This window comes from Carettochelys insculpta, chromosome 32, assembly GCF_033958435.1.
Source record: "Carettochelys insculpta isolate YL-2023 chromosome 32, ASM3395843v1, whole genome shotgun sequence".
In the NCBI taxonomy this organism is placed as follows: domain Eukaryota; kingdom Metazoa; phylum Chordata; order Testudines; family Carettochelyidae; genus Carettochelys; species Carettochelys insculpta.
This window is the reverse complement of record NC_134168.1, coordinates 2,689,635-2,713,388: the sequence shown is the minus strand read 5'-3', so window position 1 is coordinate 2,713,388 and position 23,754 is coordinate 2,689,635. Positions and strand designations below refer to the sequence as shown.

Sequence of the window (23,754 nt, the reverse complement as noted above, 5' to 3'; positions counted from 1 at the left end):
GACACCAGCCATGTCATCTTCCAACCACGTCAGTAATCCACACTCAGACGTCGCCTCCCAGCTATCTGTCATGCACGCAACTGCTCCACTGTATCTCCCTCAGCCACATCAGTCATCCAAATGCACTCCAGCCACCTCACCTCCTAACCACATCAAACAGCCCCAGCCACATGCCCCCGCCGTGTCAGTCAGCCACACAACCCTCAGCTGGGTCACTCCCAGCCATGTCAGTCAGCCACAAACACTACAACCACGTAACCTTCCAGATTCGTCAGTCTGCCCACACCCCAGCCATATTCATCAGTCACTCACACAAACAGACGCAGACACATCACCTCCCTAGCACGTCAGGTGTCTGCGTATACCCCAGCTACGTCACCCCCGGCCACGTCAGTAGGCCATACGCCCCCCAGCCATCTCAATTACACACACCTGAGTCACATAATCCCCAGCCGTGCCACTAGCCTATATGCCCCCCAGCCATGTCAACTGCCACACACACCTGAGTCACATAACCCCCAGCCACGTCAGTAGCCCATGTAAACTGCCACACACACCTGAGTCACAAACCCCCAGCCATGTCACTAGCCCATATGCCCCCCAGCCATGTCACCCCCAGCCACGTCATTCACCCACACGCTCCCCCAGGCATGTGAATTACACACACCTGAGTCACAAACCCCCAGCCATGTCAGTAGCCCATACGCTCCCCAGCCATGTCACCTCCAGGCATGTCAATTATCACACACACCTGAGTCACAAACCCCCAGCCATGTCAGTAGCCCATATGCCCCCCAGCCGTGTCAATTACCACACACACCTGAGTCACAAACCCCCAGCCATGTCACTAGCCCATACGCCCCGCAGCCATGTCAATTACCACACACACCTGAGTCACATAACCCGCAGTCATAACAAAAAGGTAGTCCAGTAGCACTTTAAAAACTAACCATGCAATGTAGTGGGTGGTGAGCTTTTGTGGGACAGACCCACTTCTCCAGATCAGTAGCATTTCCAGTACAGACTGGCAGAAATGGAAATGACAGACTGGCGATGCTATTGATCTGAAGAAGCGGGTTTGTCCCACGAAAATTCACCACCTAAGAAATTATTTTGTTAGTCTTTAAAGTACTCCAGGAGTGCTTTTTTGTTTTGATAGAATATAGACTAACACGGCGATCTACCTGTTACCTTCCCCAGTCATGTCACTCACCCATACTCCTCCGGCCATGTCAGTCTTCCACAAACACACACCAGCCACATCATCTCTCAACCATGTCATTCACACAGATACCCACACACATAACCGCCCAATCACATCAGTCACTCACATGCCCACCACGGCCACCTTGCCTTCCAGCCTTGTCAGTTCACACACACAAACACACACACACCGGCCATGTCACCAAAACATCAGTCAGCCACACCCCCCAACCGTGTCAGTCCCAATCATGACAGTTATCCGCACACACACAAACCAACCACATCACCCCCAACCACATCAGTCACTCATCTGTCCCCAGCCATGTCACCTACCAACCACCTCAGTCATCCACATACAACCTAACCATGTTATACATCCACATGCCCTATCAGCATTGTCAGTCACCCACATACCCCACAATCATGTCACCTCCCAAACATGTCAGTTCTCCACACATGCCCCAATTATGTCATCCCCCAGCCACATCAGTCATCCATACACACATTAGCCACCGCAGTCAGACATACAGTCCAGCCACGTTACCCTTAGCCATGTCAGTCAACTACACACACCACAGGCACGTCACACACACCCCAGCTATGTCAGCCATTCGTGCATTCCCAGTTATGTCATCTCCAGCCCTGTCACTCGTCCATGCACAACCCAGTCACGTTACCCCAGTCGTATCACTTCTCGACCACATCAGTCATCTATACACATTCCACCTGTCACCCTCCAGCCATATCACTCATCCATGCACACCCAGCACGTTACCCCAGCCATATCGCTTCTCGACCACATCCATCATCTACACACACTCCAACTGTGTCACCCTCCAGCCATGTCACTCGTCCATGCACAAGCCAGTCACATTACCCCAGCCGTGTCACTTCTTGACCACATCAGTTGTCCATAGACACTCCAACTATATCACCCCCCAGCCATGTCACTTCTCGACTACATCAGTTGTCCATACACACTCCAAGTGTGTCACCCACGAGCCCTGTCACTCGTCCATGGACACCCCAGTCACGTTATCCCAGCCATGTCACTTCTCGACCACATCAGTCATCCACACACAACCTCCAGCCATGTGACTCGTCCATGCACACACCAGCCATGTTGCCTCCAGCCACTTAAGTCATCCACATGCTTCCCAGCCATGTCACTTCTTAACCACATTAGTTGTCCACATATTCCCAGCCACATAACCCACAGCCACATCAATAATCCATATGCCCCCAGCCATGTCACCTCCAGCCACATAAGTCATCTGCACACACCCAGTCTTGTCACTCATCCCCATCTCTCCCCAGCTAGGTCACTTCAGGCATATCAGTGTCCACACACATGCACACACCAGCCACGTCATCCCCAGCCATGTCAGTGATACATCCCCACAATCATGTCAGTTCCAGTCATCCATGTCTCCCAGCTGTCACTGCCCAGCTGTCAGTTGTGCACACGCATCCCAGCAGTATCAATGTCCAACCACGTCAGTCATGCGCACATATCCCAGCCACATCACCATGTCAGTCGTGCACACACATCCTAGCTGTATCACCATGTCAGTCATGCACAAACATCCCAGCTCTATCAATGTCCAACCACGTCAGTCATGCGCACATATCCCAGCCACATCACCTTGTCAGTCATGCACACACATCCCAGCTGTATCAATGTCCAACCACGTCAGTCGTACACACACATCCCAGCCACATCACCTTGTCAGTCGTTCATACACATCCCAGCCACATCACCTTGTCAGTCATGCACACACATCCCAGCTGTATCAATGTCCAACCACGTCAGTCGTTCATACACATCCCAGCCACATCACCTTGTCAGTCATGCACACACATCCCAGCTGTATCAATGTCCAACCACGTCAGTCGTACACACACATCCCAGCCACATCACCTTGTCAGTCGTGCACACGTACCCCAACCACATCACCTTGTCAGTCGTGCACACACATCCCAGCCTTATCACTGTCCAACCACATCAGTTGTGCACATGTATCCCAGCCACATCACCTTGTCAGTCGTGCACACACATCCCAGCCATATCACTATCCAAGCACTTCAGTCATGCACACGTATCCCAGCCACACCACCTTATCAGTTGTGCACACACATCCCAGCCGTATCACTGTTCAACCACATCAGTCGTTCATAAACATCCCAACTGTATCACTGTTCAACCACTTCAGTCGTGCACACACATCCCAGCTGTATCACCGCCCAACCATGCCTCTTCAGCCACATCACTCTGAGTCACGTCAGTGATCCACACACACCCCTCCATGGTCATTCACATGCCCCACAGACATATCACCTCCCACCCACCTTAGTCCTCCACTAACACACTTCAGCCACGTCCGTCATCTGCATGCACCCTCACCACGTCACACCCTGTCCCATATGTCATCCAAACAGCCCCCTTCACCCCGTTTCCCAACCACGTCAGTTAGCCACACACAGCTCCAGCCTCACTACCCGCTGTCATGGACTCACAGATCATGTCCACGCCTGGTCCCGTATGCTCCCGGGGGCATGCCAGCCCTTCAGGGTCCACTCTCTCCCGGAGTCAGGTCCTGGGCTTAGACCTCTCTGAGAAGCTAGCACACCTGTCGCTCACTGAGGGCCCCTCAGAGAGTCCCCTCACTGGACCCCGGGGCTTGTCTAATATTAGTGTGTGGAATCACTGGGCCCTGCCCCACCCACACGCAGAGGCGCCTCTCACACAGCAGAGAGAACAGGCAGGAGGTTGTCAGGGGCCGGGGCACAGCTTAGAACAGGTTTGTCAGCACGGGAACCAGAGGTTGTCCGTACAAGGCAGCTTGGGGAGAGGGGACAATCCCATCCCCCTCTTGGTACTGGTGCAGGGGTTACTACAGTGATCCCTGCACACCCCAGCCATGTCAGTGATCCCTGCACACCCATCGTGACTCCTGCAAACCCCAGCTGTGTCAGTGATCCCTGCACACCCATCGTGACTCCTGCACACCCCAGCCATGTCAGTGATCCCCGCACACCCATCGTGACTCCTGCAAACCCCAGCTGTCAGTGATCCCTGCACACCCATCATGTGACTCCCGCACACCCTAGCCATGTCAGTGATCCCCGCACACCCGTCGTGTGACTCCTGCGCACCCCAGCTGTGTCAGTGATCCCTGCACACCCGTCATGTGACTCCTGCACACCCCAGCCGTGTCAGTGATCCCTGCACACCTGTCGTGTGACTCCTGCACACCCCAGCCGTGTCAGTGATCCCTGCACACCCGTCATGTGACTCCTGCACACCCCAGCCGTGTCAGTGATCCCTGCACACCTGTCGTGTGACTCCTGCACACCCCAGCCATGTCAGTGATCCCCGCACACCCATCGTGACTCCTGCACACCCCAGCCGTGTCAGTGATCCCTGCACACCCATCGTGTGACTCCTGCACACCCCAGCTGTGTCAGTGATCCCTGCACACCCGTCATGTGACTCCTGCACACCCCAGCTGTGTCAGTGATCCCTGCACACCCGTCATGTGACTCCCGCACACCCTAGCCATGTCAGTGATCCCCGCACACCTGTCGTGTGACTCCCGCACACCAGAGCCATGTCAGTGATCCCTGCACACCCGTCATGTGACTCCTGCACACCCCAGCCGTGTCAGTGATCCCTGCACACCCGTCGTGTGACTCCTGCACACCCCAGCCGTGTCAGTGATCCCTGCACACCCGTCGTGTGACTCCTGCACACCCCAGCCGTGTCAGTGATCCCTGCACACCCGTCATGTGACTCCTGCACACCCCAGCCGTCAGTGATCCCTGCACACGTCGTGTGACTCCTGCACACCCCAGCCGTGTCAGTGATCCCCGAACACCCATCACGTGACTCCTGCACACGCCAGCTGTGTCAGTGATCCCCGCACACCCGTCGTGTGACTCCTGCACACCCCAGCCATGTCAGTGATCCCCACACACCTGTCGTGTGACTCCTGCAAACCCTAGCCATGTGAGTGATCCCTGCACACCCATCGTGTGACTCCTGCACACCCTAGCCCTGTCAGTGATCCCCGCACACCACATCTACGTCAGCGATTCCCGCCCGCCCGCCCGCCATGTGACTCCTGCACACCCCAGCTATGTCAGCAATTCCTGCACACCCCAGCTGTGTCAGTGATCCCTGCACACCCATCGTGTGACTCTTGCACACCTCAGCCATGTCAGTGATCCCCGCACACCACAGCTACATCAGCAATTCCCGCACACCCGCCGTGTGACTCCCACACACCCCAGCTATGTCAGCTATTCCCACACAGCCCAGCTGTGTGACTGCCACACATCCCAGCCAAGTCAATGATTCCTGCGCACCCGTTGTGTGACTCCCGCACACCCCAGCTATGTCAGCAATTCCCGCACACCCATTGTGTGACTTCTGCACAGCCCAGCCATGTCAGCAATTTCCACACACCCCAGCCATGTGACTCCCACATCTCCCAGCTGTTAGTGATTCCCGCACACCCCAGCCGTGTCAGTGATCCCTGCACACCCATCGTGTGACTCCCGCACACTCCAGCCATGTCAGCAATTCCCACACACCCCAGCCATGTGACTCCCACATAGCCCAGCCATTTCAGTCATTCCCGCACACTCCAGTCATGTCAGTGATCCCTGCACACCCCAGCTGTGTCCCACACACCACATCTGTGTGATTCCCGCACACCGCAGCCGTGTCAGTGGTCCACGCACACCCCAGCTATGTCAGCAATTCTCACACCCCCCAGCCATGTCAGTCATTCCTGCACACCCCATCCGTGTGACTCCCGCACACCCCATCCATGTCAGTGATTCCTGCATACCCCATCCGTGTGACTCCCGCACACCCCAGCCGTGTCAGTGATCCACGCACGCTCCATCCGTGTGACTCCCACACCGCAGTCGTGTCAGTGATCCACGCACGCCCCATCCGTGTGACTTCACACACCCCAGCTATGTCAGTCATCCACGCACACTCCCTCTGTGTGACTCCACACACCCCATCCGTGTCAGTGATTCCTGCATACCCCATCCATGTGACTCCCGCACACCCCAGTCGTGTCAGTGATCCACGCACACTCCATCCGTGTGACTCCACACACCCCATCCATGTCAGTGATTCCTGCATACCCCATCCGTGTGACTCCCGCACACCCCAGCCGTGTCAGTGATCCACGCACACTCCATCCGTGTGACTCCCACACCGCAGTCGTGTCAGTGATCCACGCACGCCCCATCCGTGAGACTTCACACACCCCAGCTATGTCAGTGATTCCTGCATACCCCATCCGTGTGACTCCCGCACACCCCAGCCGTGTCAGTGATCCACGCACACTCCATCCGTGTGACTCCCACACCGCAGTCGTGTCAGTGATCCACGCACACCCCATCCGTGTGACTTCACACACCCCAGCTATGTCAGTCATCCACGCACACTCCCTCTGTGTGACTCCTGCACACCCCAGCCATGTCAGTGATTCCTGCACACCCACTGTGTGACTCCCACACACCCCAGTCGTGTTAGTGATCCACGCACGCCCCATCCGTGTGACTCCACACACCCCATCCATGTCAGTGATTCCTGCACACCCCCCGTGTGACTCCCGCACACCCCAGCCGTGTCAGTGATCCACGCACGCCCCATCCATGTGACTTCCCACACCCCATCCATGTCAGTGATTCCTGCATACCCCATCCGTGTGACTCCCGCACACCCCAGCCGTGTCAGTGATCCACGCACACCCCATCCGTGTGACTTCACACACCCCAGCTATGTCAGTCATCCATGCACACTCCCTCTGTGTGACTCCTGCACACCCCAGCCATGTCAGTGATTCCTGCACACCCACTGTGTGACTCCCACACACCCCAGTCGTGTTAGTGATCCACGCACGCCCCATCCGTGTGTGACTCCACACACCCCATCCATGTCAGTGATTCCTGCACACCCCCCGTGTGACTCCCGCACACCCCAGCCGTGTCAGTGATCCACGCACGCCCCATCCATGTGACTTCCCACACCCCATCCATGTCAGTGATTCCTGCATACCCCATCCGTGTGACTCCCGCACACCCCAGCCGTGTCAGTGATCCACGCACACTCCATCCGTGTGACTCCCGCACACCCCAGCCGTGTCAGTCATTCCTGCACACCCCATCCATGTGACTTCCCACACCCCATCCATGTCAGTGATTCCTGCATACCCCATCCGTGTGACTCCCGCACACCCCAGCCGTGTCAGTGATCCATGCACACTCCATCCGTGTGACTCCCACACCGCAGTCGTGTCAGTGATCCACGCACACCCCATCCGTGTGACTTCACACACCCCAGCTATGTCAGTCATCCACACACACTCCCTCTGTGTGACTCCTGCACACCCCAGCCATGTCAGTGATTCCTGCACACCCACTGTGTGACTCCCACACACCCCAGTCGTGTCAGTGATCCACGCATACCCCATCTGTGTGACTCCACACACCCCATCTGTGTCAGTGATTCCTGCACACACCCCGTTTGACTCCCGCACACCCATCGTGTCAGTGATCCACGCACACCCCCGTGTGACTCCCACACACCCCAGCCGTGTCAGTGATCTATGCACACCCCATCCGTGCGACTCCCGCACACCCCAGCTGTGTCAGTGATCCACGCACACCCCATCTGTGACTCCACACACCCCATCTGTGTCAGTGATTCCTGCACACCCCCCCGTGTGACTCCCGCACACCCCAGCCGTGTCAGTGATCCACGCACACCCTGTGTGATTCCCACACATCCCAGCCATGTTAGTGATCCACGCACGCCCCATCCGTGTGACTGCACACACCCCATCTATGTCAGTGATCCACGCACACCCCTGTGTGACTCCCGCACACCCCAGTCGTGTCAATGATCCACGCACACCCCATTCGTGTGACTCCACACACCCCAGCTATGTCAGTGATCCATGCACACCCCCTGTGTGACCCCTGCACACCCCAGCTGTGTCAGTGATCCATGCACACCCCATCCATGTGACTCCCGCACACCCCAGCCGTGTCAGTCATCCACACTCACCTCGCCAGCCCTCTTTTGCCCTAAGCTTCTAGCCATGTTACCCCCCAAAGCCTCTGAGCTACTTCAGCTCCCCCGAGCTACCTCTGATGTCACTTCTGACCCCCGCCCCACACTCTCTTCTCGCCCCCACACCCCTGTGCCAGAGCAACCTCTGCCGGGGGGGTGCTGCTGCTGGCCCCTGCCCCTCTGAGCTGCCCAGATGTCACTGGGGACATGGAGCCCCTTTTCCCAGCACCCAGCCCACTCCTTCAGTAGCACGCAGCTTGCCCTGCCCCGCAGCGGCAGCCAGTCCCTGCTAGCTCAGCTGCTTCTGGGCAGTGCTAGGTGCAGCAGAGAGAGCAGCCAGCCCCCGCCAGCAGAGGGAGCTGGCACGCTGGAGGTACAAGTGGGCAGCAGTGGGGCAGGGCACGCGCTCCCCTGGGGCCCAGCTGCCTGCATGCGGTAGGGCTGGCAGCCAAGAAGTGCACTGCGCAGGGTGCCGTCGGAGCTGATATGGCGCTGAAGGCTCCAGTCCCTACAGGATGCCTGGCTGCACCCGATGCCCCACAGCTCCGACAGCACCTCGGCCCAGGGCGGCGGAGGGCGATCTGGACCCCTCGGAGGGAGTCGGTCTGTGCCTGGCTGCCCACAGGTGAGCCACTCTGGTGCCTTCTGGCCACATGGGGTTTTCCTGCCAGTGCTGCTACCGCAACACACCGGCAAACGACTGATGGCAAGAGCTGCACGCTCGCCCTGCACTCAGGGCTCTGCTGCAGTTCAGGGGGCACCCTGCAAACTCCACCACGCCAGTGCCCTCAGTAGAACTGCCCTGGCCCCAGACTGCCCGGGTCACAACAATGCGGCGGCCCAGGCAGGTGGAGGAGGGTCGCTCACTAGTCTGGGCTGCCTGCCGCAGCTCCAGTGGCCTCCCGCCATGTGCAGGTGGCACAGAGAAATTGGGGTGACCCAATGACCAGTGACCAGGCCAACTGCAGGACTCCCTCGACTTTCTTCCATCCACAGGCGGAATATATATTGTTCTGTGCACGGAGGCCTCTGCAGATGCTCACCACCAATAGAAATAAGCTGCCGGCTGTGGGCGCCCTGATGATCAGCTGGGCAGCACCTGAATCTCTCCTGGAGAAGGGTGTACACACGAGGGGGCGCTGCTGTGTTAGTCTCCCTTGCGTAGGACGGCCCCTACCTGCTCAGCCAGGTCTGTGCGTGCAAATCACCACACAGGCTCCTGGGAGAATCTCACTTCCTTTGTAGCCTTGCCTTCGTGCTCTCCAAATTCCCTGCGAGCTCCATGCCACGAGTGGGGTGGCAGATGCTCTTTTCCTGGCTGCCCATTCCCGAACGGTCTCTTCTGGTGCTCATCTGTCCTGCCAGCCTCAAGCCCAGTGCCAGGGCTCTGCCTTCCAGCCAGACTCGGTCGGGTTTGCTTCACACTGGCTCCACACTGCAGGTCTGGTGATTTGTGCCCTCCTGTCTCATGCAGGCTAGGGAAAAAACAGCCGGCGGGGAGTCAAAATTAGACAGAGCTGGAGAACCCACCGCAAGCCCTGAGAAGTAGTCCTAGTGCTTAACTACCCTGCCAGTGAAAACTGTGCCCTGCTTGGAGCGGGTCCGGCTTTGGAAAAGCTAGCTGGCTGTTTCTCTGCTGGCTCCTCTGTAGCATTTATAGACTGGGATCACACCAGCCCTCAGCTGTGGCGTGGCTGGAGCAGCCCAAACCCAGCAATACCACCGTGGAAATGGGTTTACTACCCTAGCGCACCAGCTGGCGGGTGAATGAGGGAGGCTTTTGCTACCCCAGAATTACACAGCTCACCCCAACCAGAGGGGGAAGCTGAGCCGCGAACCCTGGGCTGCCCCAATAAGGAGCAGCCTTCAGCTGCACCTTCCTCGGGGCAATCGGCTCATCCACTCCCGGGTTTCTGAAGGGGGCCGAGGAGGTGCTTCCTGTGAAAGCGGAGCCTGGCCTCCATGCCCCACGGAAGCGCAGCTCTCTAGAGCTGGAAGGGACCTCGAGAGGTTGAGTCCAGCCCCTGCCCTCACAGCAGGACCAGGCGCCATCAAGACCATCCCTGACAGGTGTCTGTGGAACCTGCTCCGAAATATCTCCAGTGATGGAGATTCAGCAACCCCCCCAGCCATTTATCCCAGTGTTTAACCTCCCTGACGGGGGGGGGAAGTTTTCCCTAATGTCCAACCTAAACCTCCCTGGCTGCAGTTTGAGTCCATTGCTCCTCGTCCTGTCCTCAGAGGCCCAGGAGAACAAGTTTTCTCCCTCCTCCTCGTAACCCTCTTTGAGGTACTTGAAAACAGCTCCCATGTCCCCTCTCAGCCTTCTCTTTTCTAAACTGAACCAGCCCAGTTCTCTCAGTCTCCCCTCGTTGCTCATGTTCTCTGGACCTTTCATCACCCTCGTCGCTCTTCTCTGGGCCTCCTCCCATTTCTCCGCTTCTTCCCAGTGTGCGGTGCCCGGAACTGGACACACTGCTCCAGCCGAGGCCTAACCAGCGCAGAGCAGAGCGGAAGAACGATGTCTTGTGTCTTGCTCACCACATTCCTGTTAATACAGCCCAGCATCAGGTTTGCTGCTTTTCTGCAACAGCGTCACACTGTTGACTCATATTTAGCTTGTGGCCCACGCTGACCCCCAGATCCCTTTCCGCAGTGCTCCATGCTAGCGCGTCCCTTCCCCTTCTGTGCGTGTGAAGCTGATTGGTACTCCCTCAGTGGAGCACTCTGCGTTCGTCCTGCTTAAACTCAGACCATTTCTTCAGTCTGTCCAGATCATTTTGAATTCTGACCCTGTCCTCCAAAGCAGTTGCAGCCCCTCCCAGCCTGGGATCACCTGTAAGCACACTCTCTGTGTCAGTATCTAAATCGCTGATGAAGATTTTGGACAGAACTGGCCCCAGAACTCAACCACAAGGGACCCCATTTGCTATGCCCCCGCAGCAGGACTGCGAACCATTAATAACTACCCTCTGAGAATAGTTATCCAGTCAGGTATGTACCCACCTTACAGTAGCCCGGGGTAGGTTGTATTTGCGCAGATTATTAATGAGACAGTCATGTGAGACTGTACCAAATGCCTGACTGAAATCCAGAGCAGGGCTTCCTCCATGGACAGAATAAATTTTGTTATGTGTGCCAAGGTATGTGAGGTGGTGCACCACCAGCAGAAACACACGGGCTGTGTCCGCACTAGCCCCCTTCTTCGAAGGGGCCATGGTGATCAGCCTGAGCGGATAATACTAATGAGGTGCTGCGACGAATATGCAGCAACTCGTTAGGCTAATTCTCCCCACTGCAACTTCGACATTGCAAACTTCACAGAGGCGGTCAGTGCAACTTCGAAGTGCCCTCACTCCCGTGTTCTCCACTCAGGCTGATAACCATGGCCTTCAAAGAAGGGGGCTAATCTAGGCATAGCCAGGCTGTCAGCTCCCGGCGCTCTGCTAATTAGCTGGGCAGCACCCGAATCTTCCTGGGTGGTCACCCAAGTGCTCAGCTCACAGGAAAAACAGTGAGAAGTCCTGGGGCACCTTACAGACTAACAGCAACGAAGGGTCCTGTGGCACCTTATAGACTAACAGAAAAGTTTTGAGCGTGAGCTTTCGTGAGCAAGCTCATGCTCAGAACTTTTCTGTTAGTCTATAAGGTGCCACAGGACCCTTCATTGCTGTTACAGATCCAGACTAACACGGCCACCCCTCCGATACTTTACAGACTAACAGATATTCTGGAACATGAGCTTTCGTGGGCAAAGACCCACTTCGCCAGATGTAACACAGTGGAGATTCCAGAGGCAGCTCAAGTTATACAGGTCCATGAAAAGGAGGGAGAACTAATCAGGAGGAAGGCCAGAGTTAACAAGGTCAATTCAGTCAGGGAGGAGGTGGCCCTGTTTCAGCAGCTGATGTGGAGGTGTGAACACCGAGAGAGGAGAAACTGCTTTTGTAGCTGACTGGCCATTGCCCGTCTCTGTTCAGTCCTTGGTTGATGGAGTCAAATTTGCAAATGAATCGCAGCTCTGAAGTTTCTCTTTGGAGTCGGTTTCTGAAGTTTTTTGTTGTAGGGCTGCAACTTTTAAATCTGTTACTGGGTGTCCAGGGAGATTGAAGTGTTCTCCTACAGGTTTTCGTATGTTACCATTCCTGATGTCTGATTTACGTCCATTTATTCTTTTAGGGAGCGACTGTCCAGTTTGGCCAATGTAAATTACAGTGGGGCATTGCTGGCACATGATGGCATATATGATATTAGATGTGCAGGGAAAGGAGCCCCTGATGGTGTGGTTGATGTTAGGCCCTGTGATGTACCGCTGGTGTAGATACGTGAGCTGAGTTGGCAGCGAGGTTTGTTGCAGGAATTGGTTCCAGGTTTAGAGTTACTGTGTTGTGGTCTACAGTTGCTGGTGAGGATTTGTATAAGGTTGGCAGGCTGTCTGTAAGCGAGGACAGGCCTGCCTCCCAAGGTCTGTGAGAGTGAAGGATCGCTGTCCAGGATGGGTTGCAGATCACTGATGATGCGCTGGAGAGACCTTACGTGGGGGCTGTACATGATGGTCAGTGGCGTGCTCTTGTTTTCCTTGCGAGGCCTGTCTTGCAGCAGGTGGCTTCTGGGTACCCGTCTGTCTCTGTTAATCGGTTTCCTCACTTCTTTAGGTGGGTGTTGTAGTTTGAGGAAAGCCTGGTGAAGGTCTTGTAGATGTTTGTCTCTGTCTGATGGATCAGAGCAAATACGGTTGTACCTTAGTGCCTGGCTGTAAATAATGGATAGTGTAGTGTGCCCTGGATGGAAGCTGGGGGCGTGTAGATAAGCACAGCGGTCCGTGGGTTTTCGGTATGGGGTGGTATTTATGTGACCGTTGCTTATCTACACAGTAGTGTCCAGGAAGTGAATTTCTTGTGGGGACTGGTCCAGGCTAAGGTTGATGGTGAGGTGGAAACTGTTGAGAGCCTCTTTTCCATGGGTCCAGACGATGAAGATGTCATCAGTGTAGCGCAAGTAGCGGAGGGAGGCTAGGGAACGAGAACTGAGAAGGCCAGAGGGTGTGGGAGGAGGTGCTGTGGGTTCAGGAGGTTGGGGGGCTGAGGACAGGGGATGGGGCACAGCAGGCAAGGCCAGGGTGTGGGGCTGCAGGAGGTGGGTCAGGGGTGTAGGAGGCAGAGGGCTGAGGGCAGGGGAGGGGGACCAAGGGTGCAGGAGGTGGGGTTGGGGGGTGCAGGAGGCAGGTTCGGGGTGCGGGGATGGAGGACAAGGGGGATGGGGGATTTGGGGGAGGGGTGCAGGAGGTGGGGGGCTGTGAGTGGTGCCAGGACGCAGGGGCTCAGGCTGGCAGGGTGGAGATGTGCAGGAAGCAGGGGCAGGGGATGCAGGAGGCAGGGTGCTGGGGGGGTTGCAGGTGGCAGGGTGCAAGGGTGCAGTATGTGGGGGGCAGCGGGGGGTCAGGGCTCAACAGGCAGGGTTGAGGGATGCAGGAAGCAGGGGCGGGGGGTGCAGGAGGTTGGGGGTGCAGGATGTGGGGGGCGGCACAGGGACTCAGCAGGCAAGGTTGAGGGGTGCAGGAGGAGGGTACAGGAAGCAGGGTCAGGGTGCAGGAGGTGGAGATTGGAGGTGGGGGGTTTTGGGGCATGCATGAAGCAGGGTCTGGGGGCGGGGGTGCAGGAAACAGGGTCAGGGTGTGGGAGGCACAGGGGCTCAGGCCAGCAGGGTCAAAGGGTGTAGAAGGCGGAGATCGGGCTGCAGGAGGCGGGGGGTTGGGGGCTGCAGGCAGCGCAGGGGCTCTGGCCAGCAGGGTCGAGGGGTGCAGGAGGCGGAGTATGGGGGGGGTGCAGGAGGCAGGGTGCAGGAAGTACGGTTGGGGTGCGGGTGGTGCTGGGGATCAGGCCAGCAAGGTCGAGGGGTGCAGGAGGTGGAGATCGGGGTGCCGGAGGCAGGGGTTGAGGGGTGCAGGAGATGGAGGTTGGAGGGTGCAGGAGGTGGGGCTTGGGGGGTGCAGGAAGCAAGGTCGGGGTTGGGGGTGCAGAAGGCGGGGGTTGGGGTGCAGGAGGTGGAGATAGGGGGTGCGGGAGGCGGGGTTGGGGGTGCGGGAGGCGGAGATTGGGGGTGCAGGAAGCAGGGTCAGGGTGTGGGGGTGCAGGAGGTGGAGATTGGGGGTGCAGGAAGCAGGATTGGGGTGCTGGGGTACATACGGTGGGTTGGGGGTGCAGGAGGCGGGGATTGGGGGTGCAGGCAGCGGGGTTGGCGGGTGTGGGTGGTGGGGTTGGTGGGTGCAGGAGGTGGGGATTGTGGGTGTGGGCGGCGGAGTTGGGGGGTGCAGGAGGCGGGGTTGGGAGTTGCAGGAGGCGGGGATCAGGGGTGCAAGAGGGGGGGATTGGGGTGCCGGTGGCAGGGTTGGGGGTGCAGGGGGCAGGGTTGGGGGCTGACGGGCACAGGAAGCAGAGATTGGGGGTGCAGGCGATGGAGTTGGGGGGTGCAGGAGGCGGGGTTGGGGTGCAGGCGGCAGGGTTGGGGTGCAGGAGGTGGAGATTGGGGGCGCAGGAAGGTAGTGCGGGGGTGCAGGAGGCGGGATTGGGGGGTGCGGGCGGCGGGGTTCGGGGGTGCAGGAGGCGGAGATTGGGGGTGCGGGTGGCGGGGTTGGGGGTGCAGGAGATGGGGATCGGGGGTGCAGGAGGCGGAGATCGGGGGTGCGGGCGGCGGGGTTGGGGGGTGCAGGAGGCGGGGTTGGGGTTTGACGGGTGCAGGAGGCGGGGATCGGGGGTGCAGGAGGAGGAATTGGGGGATGCGAGCGGCGCAGCGGCTCAGGCCGGCAGCGGCGGCGGCGGGGGCCGGGCCGGCTCAGGGCCCGCCCCGGGGGAGGACGCGGCGGGGGCGTCCGGGGCGCGGGGCGGAGTCCCCGGGGCGGGCGGCGGAGGGTCCCGTGGGGCCGGGGCCGCGGTTCGCAGCGCGGGGGTGTCCGGGGCTGGCGGGGCCCGGCCCGGCCGGAGCCTGCTCTGCTCCCCGGTCAGTGCGCCGGGGGCGGCCGGGGGGCCGGGTGCAGCGGGGGGGCCGAGGCTGGGGGATCTGGTGGGGGGCCGGGTGCAGCGGGGGGCCGGCCTGGGGGGGGGCTGGGTGCAGCGGCGGGCCAGACTGAGGGGGGGCTGGGTGCAGCGGGAGGCCGGGCTTTGGGGGGGGCTGGGTGCAGCGGGGGCCGGGCTGGTTGCAGCGGGGGTCCGGGCTGGGGGTTCTGGTGGGGGTCTGGTGCAGCTGGGGGACCGGGCTGGGGGTTCTGGTGGGGGTTTGGTTGCAGCGGGGGGACCGGGTTGGGGGGGGTCGGGTGAGGGTCTGGGTGCAGCGGGGGGGCCTGGCTGGGGGGTCTGGGTGCAGCGGGGGCTGGGTGCAGCATGGGGATCTGGCTGCAGCCGGGGGGCTGTGCTGGGGGTTCTGGTGGGGGTCTGGGTGCAGTCGGGTGGCCAGGCTGGGGTTTGTGGTGGGGGTCTGGTTGCAGCCAGGGAGCTGGGCTGGGGGGTCTGATGGGGGTCGGGGTGCAGCCAGGGGGCTGGGCTGGGGGTTCTGGTGTGGGTCTGGGTGCAGTTGGGTGGCCGGGCCGGGGGGGTGTTGGGGGTCTGGGTGCAGCCGGGGTGTGTGCAGAAGGGCTTGATGGAGCCAGGCAGGGGTGTGCAGAGGGGCTGAGTGCAGCGGGGGGCGTTCACAGGGGCTGGGTGCAGTGTGGGGCTGGGCTGGGGGTTCTGGTGGGGGTCTGGGTGCAGCCGGGATGCGTGCGGAAGGGCTGGGTGCAGCCAGGGGGTGTGCAGAGGGTCTGGGTGCAGCAGGGTGCCGGGCTGGATGCAGGGAGTTCTGGGGGCTGGACGCAGAGTGGGGACCTCGTGGGGTGTGAGGAGGTCTGGGTTTTTGGAGCTGGGCCTGGCCTGGTGGGGCTGATGCCTGGGGAAAGGGGACTGGGGGTTTCTGTGGGGCTGGACGGCGATGGGGTTTGGTGAGTGGGAACGTCAGCAAGTTGAGGGGGTCTGAATGGGTGGCCTGTGTCCATTGGGCTGCCTGGCCGTGGGAGGTTGTGTCTCTGGGGCTGGCTGGTGGTGTGGGAGGGGCTGTGTGTGGGGCAGATGTGGCATGGGGATGGGACAGGCAGCTGGGGGTGAGCCTGGCCAGGGTGGGGTGGGGGCAGAGACCCCACAGAGCTGTCCGGCCCATGGGGCGTGAGCTGCACAGGGTGGGTTGTGCAGCTCCCCCGGCATGGGGCTGTTGGCCTGGGCCTCCTGAGGGCTTTCCCCGGTGTAGCGGGTGCACCCTGGGGCCTGTCCCTCCTGGTGAGCACGGCCCCAGGCACAGGCGGTGCCGCTGCCCAGGGCTCTCCCGCAGCCGGCTGGCTTGGGCGGACGGGGCCAGCGGCTAGGTGCTGGCCTGGTGTGTGTGAGCACGTGGAGCTTTGCTGTGGGTCCCGTTGGGGCAGGCGGGAGGCTGGTGGGTTGCAGAAGAGGCGCAGGACGGGGGCGGGAGGAAACCTGCCAGGCACAGACAGCTCCAGGGTGAAGTGGTGACCAGCACAGGGACCCCCCGGACGGCTCTGTGCCACAAGATGGGTGGGCGCTGGAGCCAGGCACTGAGACTCTCAGGGTCCGGGGGACGAGATAGGCACTGGAGCCATTCCCCAGGGCTGCCGTGGGCTCAGTCACTCTAGTCTGGGGTGCCTGGGCCAGGCACCTCATCTGCTGCCAGGTGCGACTCACAGCCAGCAGGGAGCATGGAAGGTTCCCTGGTCGGTGGGCCCAGCGTAGAACAGACTTGTCAGCACAGAAGCAGGAGCAGGCAGTACAATCCATCCCTGGGAGAGGGCAGCTCAGAGCCGAACCCTTTCCCTGCTCCCCAGCCAGCACAGACCAGTCCCTTCCTGGCTCCTCCTCCAGCCCTTGTCCTGCTTCCCAGGCAAAAGGTGACACCAGGCCACACCTCCGCCAGGCTCAGGTTACAAAGGGCATGGGCCAGGCGGCTGGGCAGCCTCCCTGCATACCTGCATTCCCCATCACCATCGGGGCAGCGCCCGGGGAAACTGAGGCACACCCAGAGTTACTATAGGACTTTGGGACTCACATGCTGGGTAACAAGATCAATAACTTCCCCACTTTGTCACACTCCATCACGGATAATGTGCCAGGCAAGTCAGAAGGGGTCTCCAGTGGCAGCTCTGGTTCAAACTATGCTGGACACCAGGCAGCTTATGGGCCTGGCTCCGCAGGAGGTCAGACACTTGCATGTGGGGTCCCTGGCTGTGTCCAGAAGGTTTCCTGCTGCCACTCACTTCTACTTGTGCTCTGTTCCAGCAGGTGACGGGGCAGGGATGCTGGAGCCGCAGGGGTTGTGTCTGAGGAGTGCTATGAGGGCGGTAAAGCCAGAGACGCCGGAGCCAGGCGTGCTGGGGATGCTGGAGCTGCAGGGGCCGTGCCTGAGGAGTGCTGTGAAGGCCATAAAGTCAGAGATGCCGGAGCCAGGCGTGCTGGGGACACTGGAGCCGCAGGGGCCGTGCCTGAGGAGTGCTATGAGGGCTGTAAAGCCAGAGCCGCTGGAGCCGCAGGGGCCATACCTGAGGAGTGCTGTGAAGGCCGTAAAGCCAGAGATGCCGGAGCCAGGTGTAGCAGGGACGCTGGAGCCGCAGGGGCCGTGCCTGAGGAGTGCTGTGAGGGCTGTAAAGCCAGAGACGCCGGAGCCAGGTGTAGCAGGGATGCTGCAGCCTCAGGGGCCATTCCTGAGGAGTTCTGTGAGGGCTGTAAAGCCAGAGACACCGGAGCCAGGTGTAGCAGGGACGCTGCAGCCTCAGGGGCCATTCCTGAGGAGTGCTGTCAGGGCTGTAAAGCCAGAGATGCCGGAGCCAGGTGTAGCAGGGATGCTGGAGCCGCAGGGGCTGTTCCTGAGGAGTGCTGTGAGGGCTGTAAAGCCAGAGACGCCAGAGCCAGGTGTAGCAGGGATGCTGGAGCCACAGGGGCTGTGCCTGAGGAGTGCTGTGAAGGCTGTAAAGCCAGAGACAGCAGAGCCAGGAGTGCTGGGGATGCTGGAGCCACAGGGGCCATGCCTGAGGAGTGCTGTGAGGGCTGTAAAGCTGGAGACACCAGAGCCAGGTGTGCTGGGGATGCTGGAGCCTCAGGGGCCGTGCCTGAGGAGTGCTGTGAGGGCTGTAAAGCTGGAGATGCTGGAGCCAGGTGTAGCAGAGACACTGGAGCCGCAGGGGTCGTGCCTGAGGAGTGCTGTGAGGGCTGTAAAGCTGGAGACACCGGAGCCAGGTGTACCAGGGACACCGGACCTACAAGGACCATTCCTTAGAAGCACTGGAGAGACTGTGCCTCGGGTCCCGGTGCTGAAGGAAGGGAGGAAGAACCCTCCACAGAAGCGTGATAAGAACAGTGGCCACGACCACCCACCAGGAAGGCAGGGGGCCAGCCCCCTGCGGGACATCACCGTGCCCCAGAGTTCAACTGCAGGTGGTATGCCCCACACATGTACCACATGTGGAAAGAGTTTCATCCGCCGCTCCAAGCTGCGTTCCCACCAGAGGAACCACACTGGAGACAAACCCCACCGCTGTGGCGACTGTGGGAAGAGCTTCCTTTGGCGCTCGGATCTGCTTCGTCACCAGCTCCTGCACACGGGAGAACGTCCCCACAGGTGTGCCCAGTGTGGTCGTGGCTTCAGCCGGGCCTCACGGCTCCTGCAGCATCAAAGAGTCCATGGAGAGCCCGACCATGGAACTGAGGGCAGTCCAGCATTGAGCACATTGCCGGGAGTCCACGGAGAGCCCAGCCACGGAACGGAGGGCAGCCCAGTGCAGAGTGCACTGCAGGAAGTCCATGGAGAGCCTGGCCACAGAACGGAGGGCAGCCCAGTGCAGAGTGTGCTGCCGGGAGTCCATGGAGAGCTGAGCCACGGAACGGAGGGCAGCCCAGTGCAGAGTGCACTGCAGGAAGTCCATGGAGAGCCTGGCCACAGAACGGAGGGCAGCCCAGTGCAGAGTGTGCTGCCGGGAGTCCATGGAGAGCTGAGCCACGGAACGGAGGGCAGCCCAGTGCAGAGTGTGCTGCATGGAGTCCACGGGGAGCCTGGCCACGGAACAGAGGGGAGCCCAGTGCTGAGTGAGTTGCAGGGAGTTCACGGGGAGCCCAGCCACAGAATGCAGGCCAGCCTGGGACCAGTTGCACTACAAGAAGTTCACAGGGAGCCTGGCCACAGAGTGGGGCACTGCCTGGGGCTGAGTGAGGGGCAGGCAATCCATGTGGGGACTGGCCATGGATCAGAGAGGAGCTGGGCTCTGACTACACTTCAGGGGGTCCACGCTGAGCCCTGCCATGGTGTGGGGTGGAACCCAGTGGTCACTACGCTGCAGGGGGTCCACGCTGAGCCCTGCCATGGAGTGGGCTGGGGCCAGGTGGTCACTACATTGCAAGGTGTCCACGCAGAGCCCTGCCACGGAATGGGGTGGAGCCCCATGGTCACTTCACTGCACGGCATGCATGCGGAGCCCTGCCACAGCATGGAGTGGAGTCCAGTGCTCACTACGCTGCCTGGCATACGCACAGAGCCCTGCCATGGAGCTGGATGGAGCCCAGTGGTCACCTCACTGCCCAGCATGCACACAGAGCCTGGCCATGGACCAGGGTGGAGCCCGGTGCTCACTACACTGCAAGGCGTCCATGCCGAGCCCTGCCATGGCCAAGAGTGGAACACAGCCTTGAATGCACTGCAGGGTGTCCACAGCCCAGAGGGGAGCTCAGCGCTGATTGCCTTACAGGGGGTCCATGCACAGCCCTGGCACAGCGCAGAGGGCAACGTGGCACAATGCCCAATGTTTACACTGCAAAGAATTCACGCAGAGCCCTGTTACAGCACTGAGGGACCCACAGTTCAGAGCCTGGAGTTGATTGTGCTGCAGAGAATCCACGGGGAGCCCTGCCACGGGGAAGAACAGGGTCTGGCTCTGAATGCAGTGCAGCCAGGCCACGGGGAGCCCTACCACGGAGCAGGGCAGGGCCTGCCACTGAGTACAGTGCAGCCAGGCCATGGGGAGACCTACCACGGAGCAGAGCAGGGCCTGGCTCTGAATGCAGTGCAGCCAGGCCACGGGGAGCCCTACCACGGAGCAGGGCAGGGCCTGGCACTGAGTGCAGTGCAGCCAGGCCATGGGGAGCCCTACCACGGAGCAGGACAGGGCCTGCCACTGACTGCAGTGCAGCCAGGCCACAGGGAGACCTACCACGGAGCAGAGCAGGACCTGGCACTGACTGCAGTGCAGCCAGGCCATGGGGAGACCTACCACAGAGCAGAGCAGGGCCTGCCTCTGAGTTCAGTGCAGCCAGGCCACGGGGAGTCCTGTCATGGAGCAGGGCAGGGCCTGCCACTGAGTGCAGTGCAGCCAGGCCACGGGGAGACCTACCATGCAGCAGGGCAGGGCCTGGCACTGAATGCAGTGCAGCCAGGCCACGGGGAGTCCTGCCACGGAGCAGGGCAGGGCCTGGCACTGAATGCAGTGCAGCCAGGCCATGGGGAGTCCTGCCACGGAGCAGGGCAGGACTTGGCACTGAATGCAGTGCAGGCAGGCCACGGGGAGTCCTGCCACGGAGCAGGGCAGGAGCTGGCACTGCGTGCAGTGCAGCCAGGCCATGCGGAGTCCTGCCACGGAGCAGGGCAGGAGCTGGCACCAAGTGCAGTGCAGCCAGGCCACGGGGAGTCCTGCCACGGAGCAGGGCAGGAGCTGCCACTGAGTGCAGTGCAGCCAGGCCACGGGGAGTCCTGCCACATAGCAGGGCAGGAGCTGGCACCAAGTGCAGTGCAGCCAGGCCACGGGGAGTCCTGCCACGGAGCAGAGCAGGGCCTGGCACTGAGTGCAGTGCAGCCAGGCCACGGGGAGTCCTGCCACGGAGCAGAGCAGGGTCTGGCTCTGAGTCCAGTGCAGCCAGGCCACGGGGAGTCCTACCACATAGCAGGGCAGGAGCTGGCACCGAGTGCAGTGCAGCCAGGCCACGGGGAGTCCTGCCACAGAGCAGGGCAGGAGCTGGCACTGAGTGCAGTGCAGCCAGGCCATGGGGAGTCCTGCCACAGAGCAGGGCAGGAGCTGGCACCAAGTGCAGTGCAGCCAGGCCACGGGGAGTCCTGCCATGGAGCAGAGCAGGGCCTGGCACCGAGTGCAGTGCAGCCAGGCCACGGAGAGTCCTGCCACGGAGCAGAGCAGAGCCTGGCTCTGAGTCCAGTGCAGCCAGGCCACGGGGAGTCCTGCCACGGAGCAGAGCAGAGTCTGGCTCTGAGTCCAGTGCAGCCAGGCCACGGGGAGCTCTGCCAGGAAGCAGAGTGTGCCATGACCAGCAGCCTGGAGCTGGCTGCACTGCAGAGTCTCCAGGCTAGGGAGAATCAGTGTGTCAGCGCCGAGGGAAGGGGAGGCCTGGCTGAGCTCCCCGCTGCCCCAGGGCAGGTGAATCCCTTCCAGTGCCCTGAGTGCCGGAAGTGCTTTGGCCGCAGCTCGTACCTGGTGAAGCACCGCCGGATCCATGGGGCAGGAAAGCCGCATCAGTGCCCCCAGTGCGGCAAGTGCTTCAGCCAGCGCTCGTACCTCTGCAAGCACCGCCAGATCCACACCGTGGCAGCTGGCAAACCCCATGAGTGCACCCTGTGCGGCAAGCGCTTCAGCCTTCGCTCCTACCTCTGCAAGCACCGCCGGCTCCACGCCAGGTAGAGCTGCCTGCTGGGAGCCCAGTGGCACGGGTGCGCCGGCAGAGGCTGGGCCTCACGGGAGGGGCCCTGCGGTGCCCCAGGCTGCAGTGTTTTGTGTCAATAAATGGTTTCTAGAGAGGGACCTGCTCCTGTGTGAACGTCTGAGTCTGCTCTGAGCTGGTGTCTGGGGGAGTCACCCAGGGCAGGGCTGCGGCGTCAGAGCAGGACTGCCTGGCCCGGTGTGTAGTCTGAGCCTCTGGTGGGCCCATGCAGCCTTTCCTTTGGGGGTGGGTGCCGATTCTCCTGTTGTGAGGCAGCCCCCCACCACTGTCACTGGGCAGTCCCGTTCCTTTGGCACCAAGTGTCACCACCTGTGGGGGAGTCCGTTGGCCCTGCTCCCCCATGCGCAGTCCGAGGATAGACTCAGCCTGCAGGGTGCACAGAAGGTTCATTAGTTGGTGGGGACAGGAAACAGGAGCATTCAGTACAATCCCTCCCTGGGAGAGGAGCTCAGAGCCAGGGCCTGGTCCTTTTCCTACATCCCAAACCAGCTGAGACCCAGCTGCCAGGTCCCAGCCCCTCATCCAGGCTCCAACACTGGCATCCCCCTTGACATGGACCACCTCCACGTCATAGTCCTGCAGGAGCAGACTCCACCGCAGGAGCTTGGGCCGCTTTCATGTGATGCAGCCAGGTCAGGGGTGAGTGACCGGTGTACACGGTGAAACACCGTCCAAACAGGTACGGCTGCAACTTCCCCAGCGCCCACACCATGGCCAGACATTCCTTCTCTATGGCCGCGTAGCTCTGCTCCCGGGGCAGCAGCTTCTTGCTCAGGTACACGATGGGGTGTTTCTCCCCCTTGTCATTCACCTGCATTAGCACCGCCCCCAGCCCCACGTCTGAGGCATCGGTGAACACCAGGAAGGGCTTGTTGAAGTCTGGATTTGCCAGCACTGGGGCCCTGACCAGAGCCTCCTTCAGCGCGCAGAGGGCCTCTTGGCACTGCTCGGTCCAGACCACCTTGTCAGGCCTTCCCTTCTTACACAGCTCTGTGAGGGGTCCTGTGATGGAGCTAAAGTGGGGCACAAACCTCCGGTAGTACCCCGCCATCCCAATGAAGTCCTGGACCTGCTTCTTAGTCTGGGGTGTTGGCCAATCTGACAGCCTCCACTTTAGCTGGCTCCAGCTTTAAGTAGCCGCTGCCCACCTCGTGCCCCAGGTAGGTCACCTTAGCCATCCCCACCTTGCACTTCCCTGCCTTGATAGTCAGACCAGCCTTCTGAAGTCAGTCCAGCACATGGTCCTCCCATGACTGACTGAAAACGCACGTAAATCAGGGCAAAACACTCCATCCCCCTTACCAGCTGGCCTGCCAGGTGCTGGAAGGTTGCAGGTGCCCCCTTGAGGCCAAAGGGCAGGACCAGGAACTCAGGGAGCTGTGGTGTCCAACAGCTGGTTGAGTGCGGCTATTTGGCTTGAATAATAAAAATTGTCGCATTCAAAAACCTTTTAAATCAAACCCCCAAATTTTCAAAGAATGAAAAAAAAAAATTCAGACAATCTTTCTGCACTCTAAAGCCACTTTCCGTTAATGTGACCCATTTGGTGGATGGATGCTTCCACCACACTGTGGTATAGCAGAAATATGCTGCTTGGGAGGGAAGACATCATACAGCATTGTAAGCCGTGGCTTAGGGTCTGAGTTCTGCTCCCACTTGTGAAAAACGGAAAATGCCTCTAGCACGTTTCACATCCAGAGATACTGGTTT

General features: G+C 60.2%; 2 protein-coding genes across 2 annotated transcripts in view; one reads left to right on the top strand and one right to left on the bottom strand.

The window, feature by feature from the left end:
• LOC142004534 (uncharacterized) overlaps positions 1-23,754 on the bottom strand; it is a 194,983-nt gene that overhangs the window by 156,582 nt on the left and 14,647 nt on the right. The gene's annotated exons all lie outside the window — the stretch shown is intronic.
• On the top strand, positions 15,227-22,124 carry LOC142004634 (uncharacterized). Its single transcript, XM_074982253.1, has 2 exons — positions 15,227-15,298; positions 17,617-22,124. Exon 2 carries the CDS (start codon positions 17,631-17,633, stop codon positions 22,002-22,004), a length of 4,374 nt encoding a protein of 1,457 aa, XP_074838354.1. The 5' UTR covers positions 15,227-15,298; positions 17,617-17,630; the 3' UTR covers positions 22,005-22,124.

Bases quoted from the DNA above. Each gene is read 5' to 3' on its own strand.
- LOC142004634 (XM_074982253.1), top strand. From the start codon at position 17,631: ATGCTGGAGCCGCAGGGGTTGTGTCTGAGGAGTGCTATGAGGGCGGTA.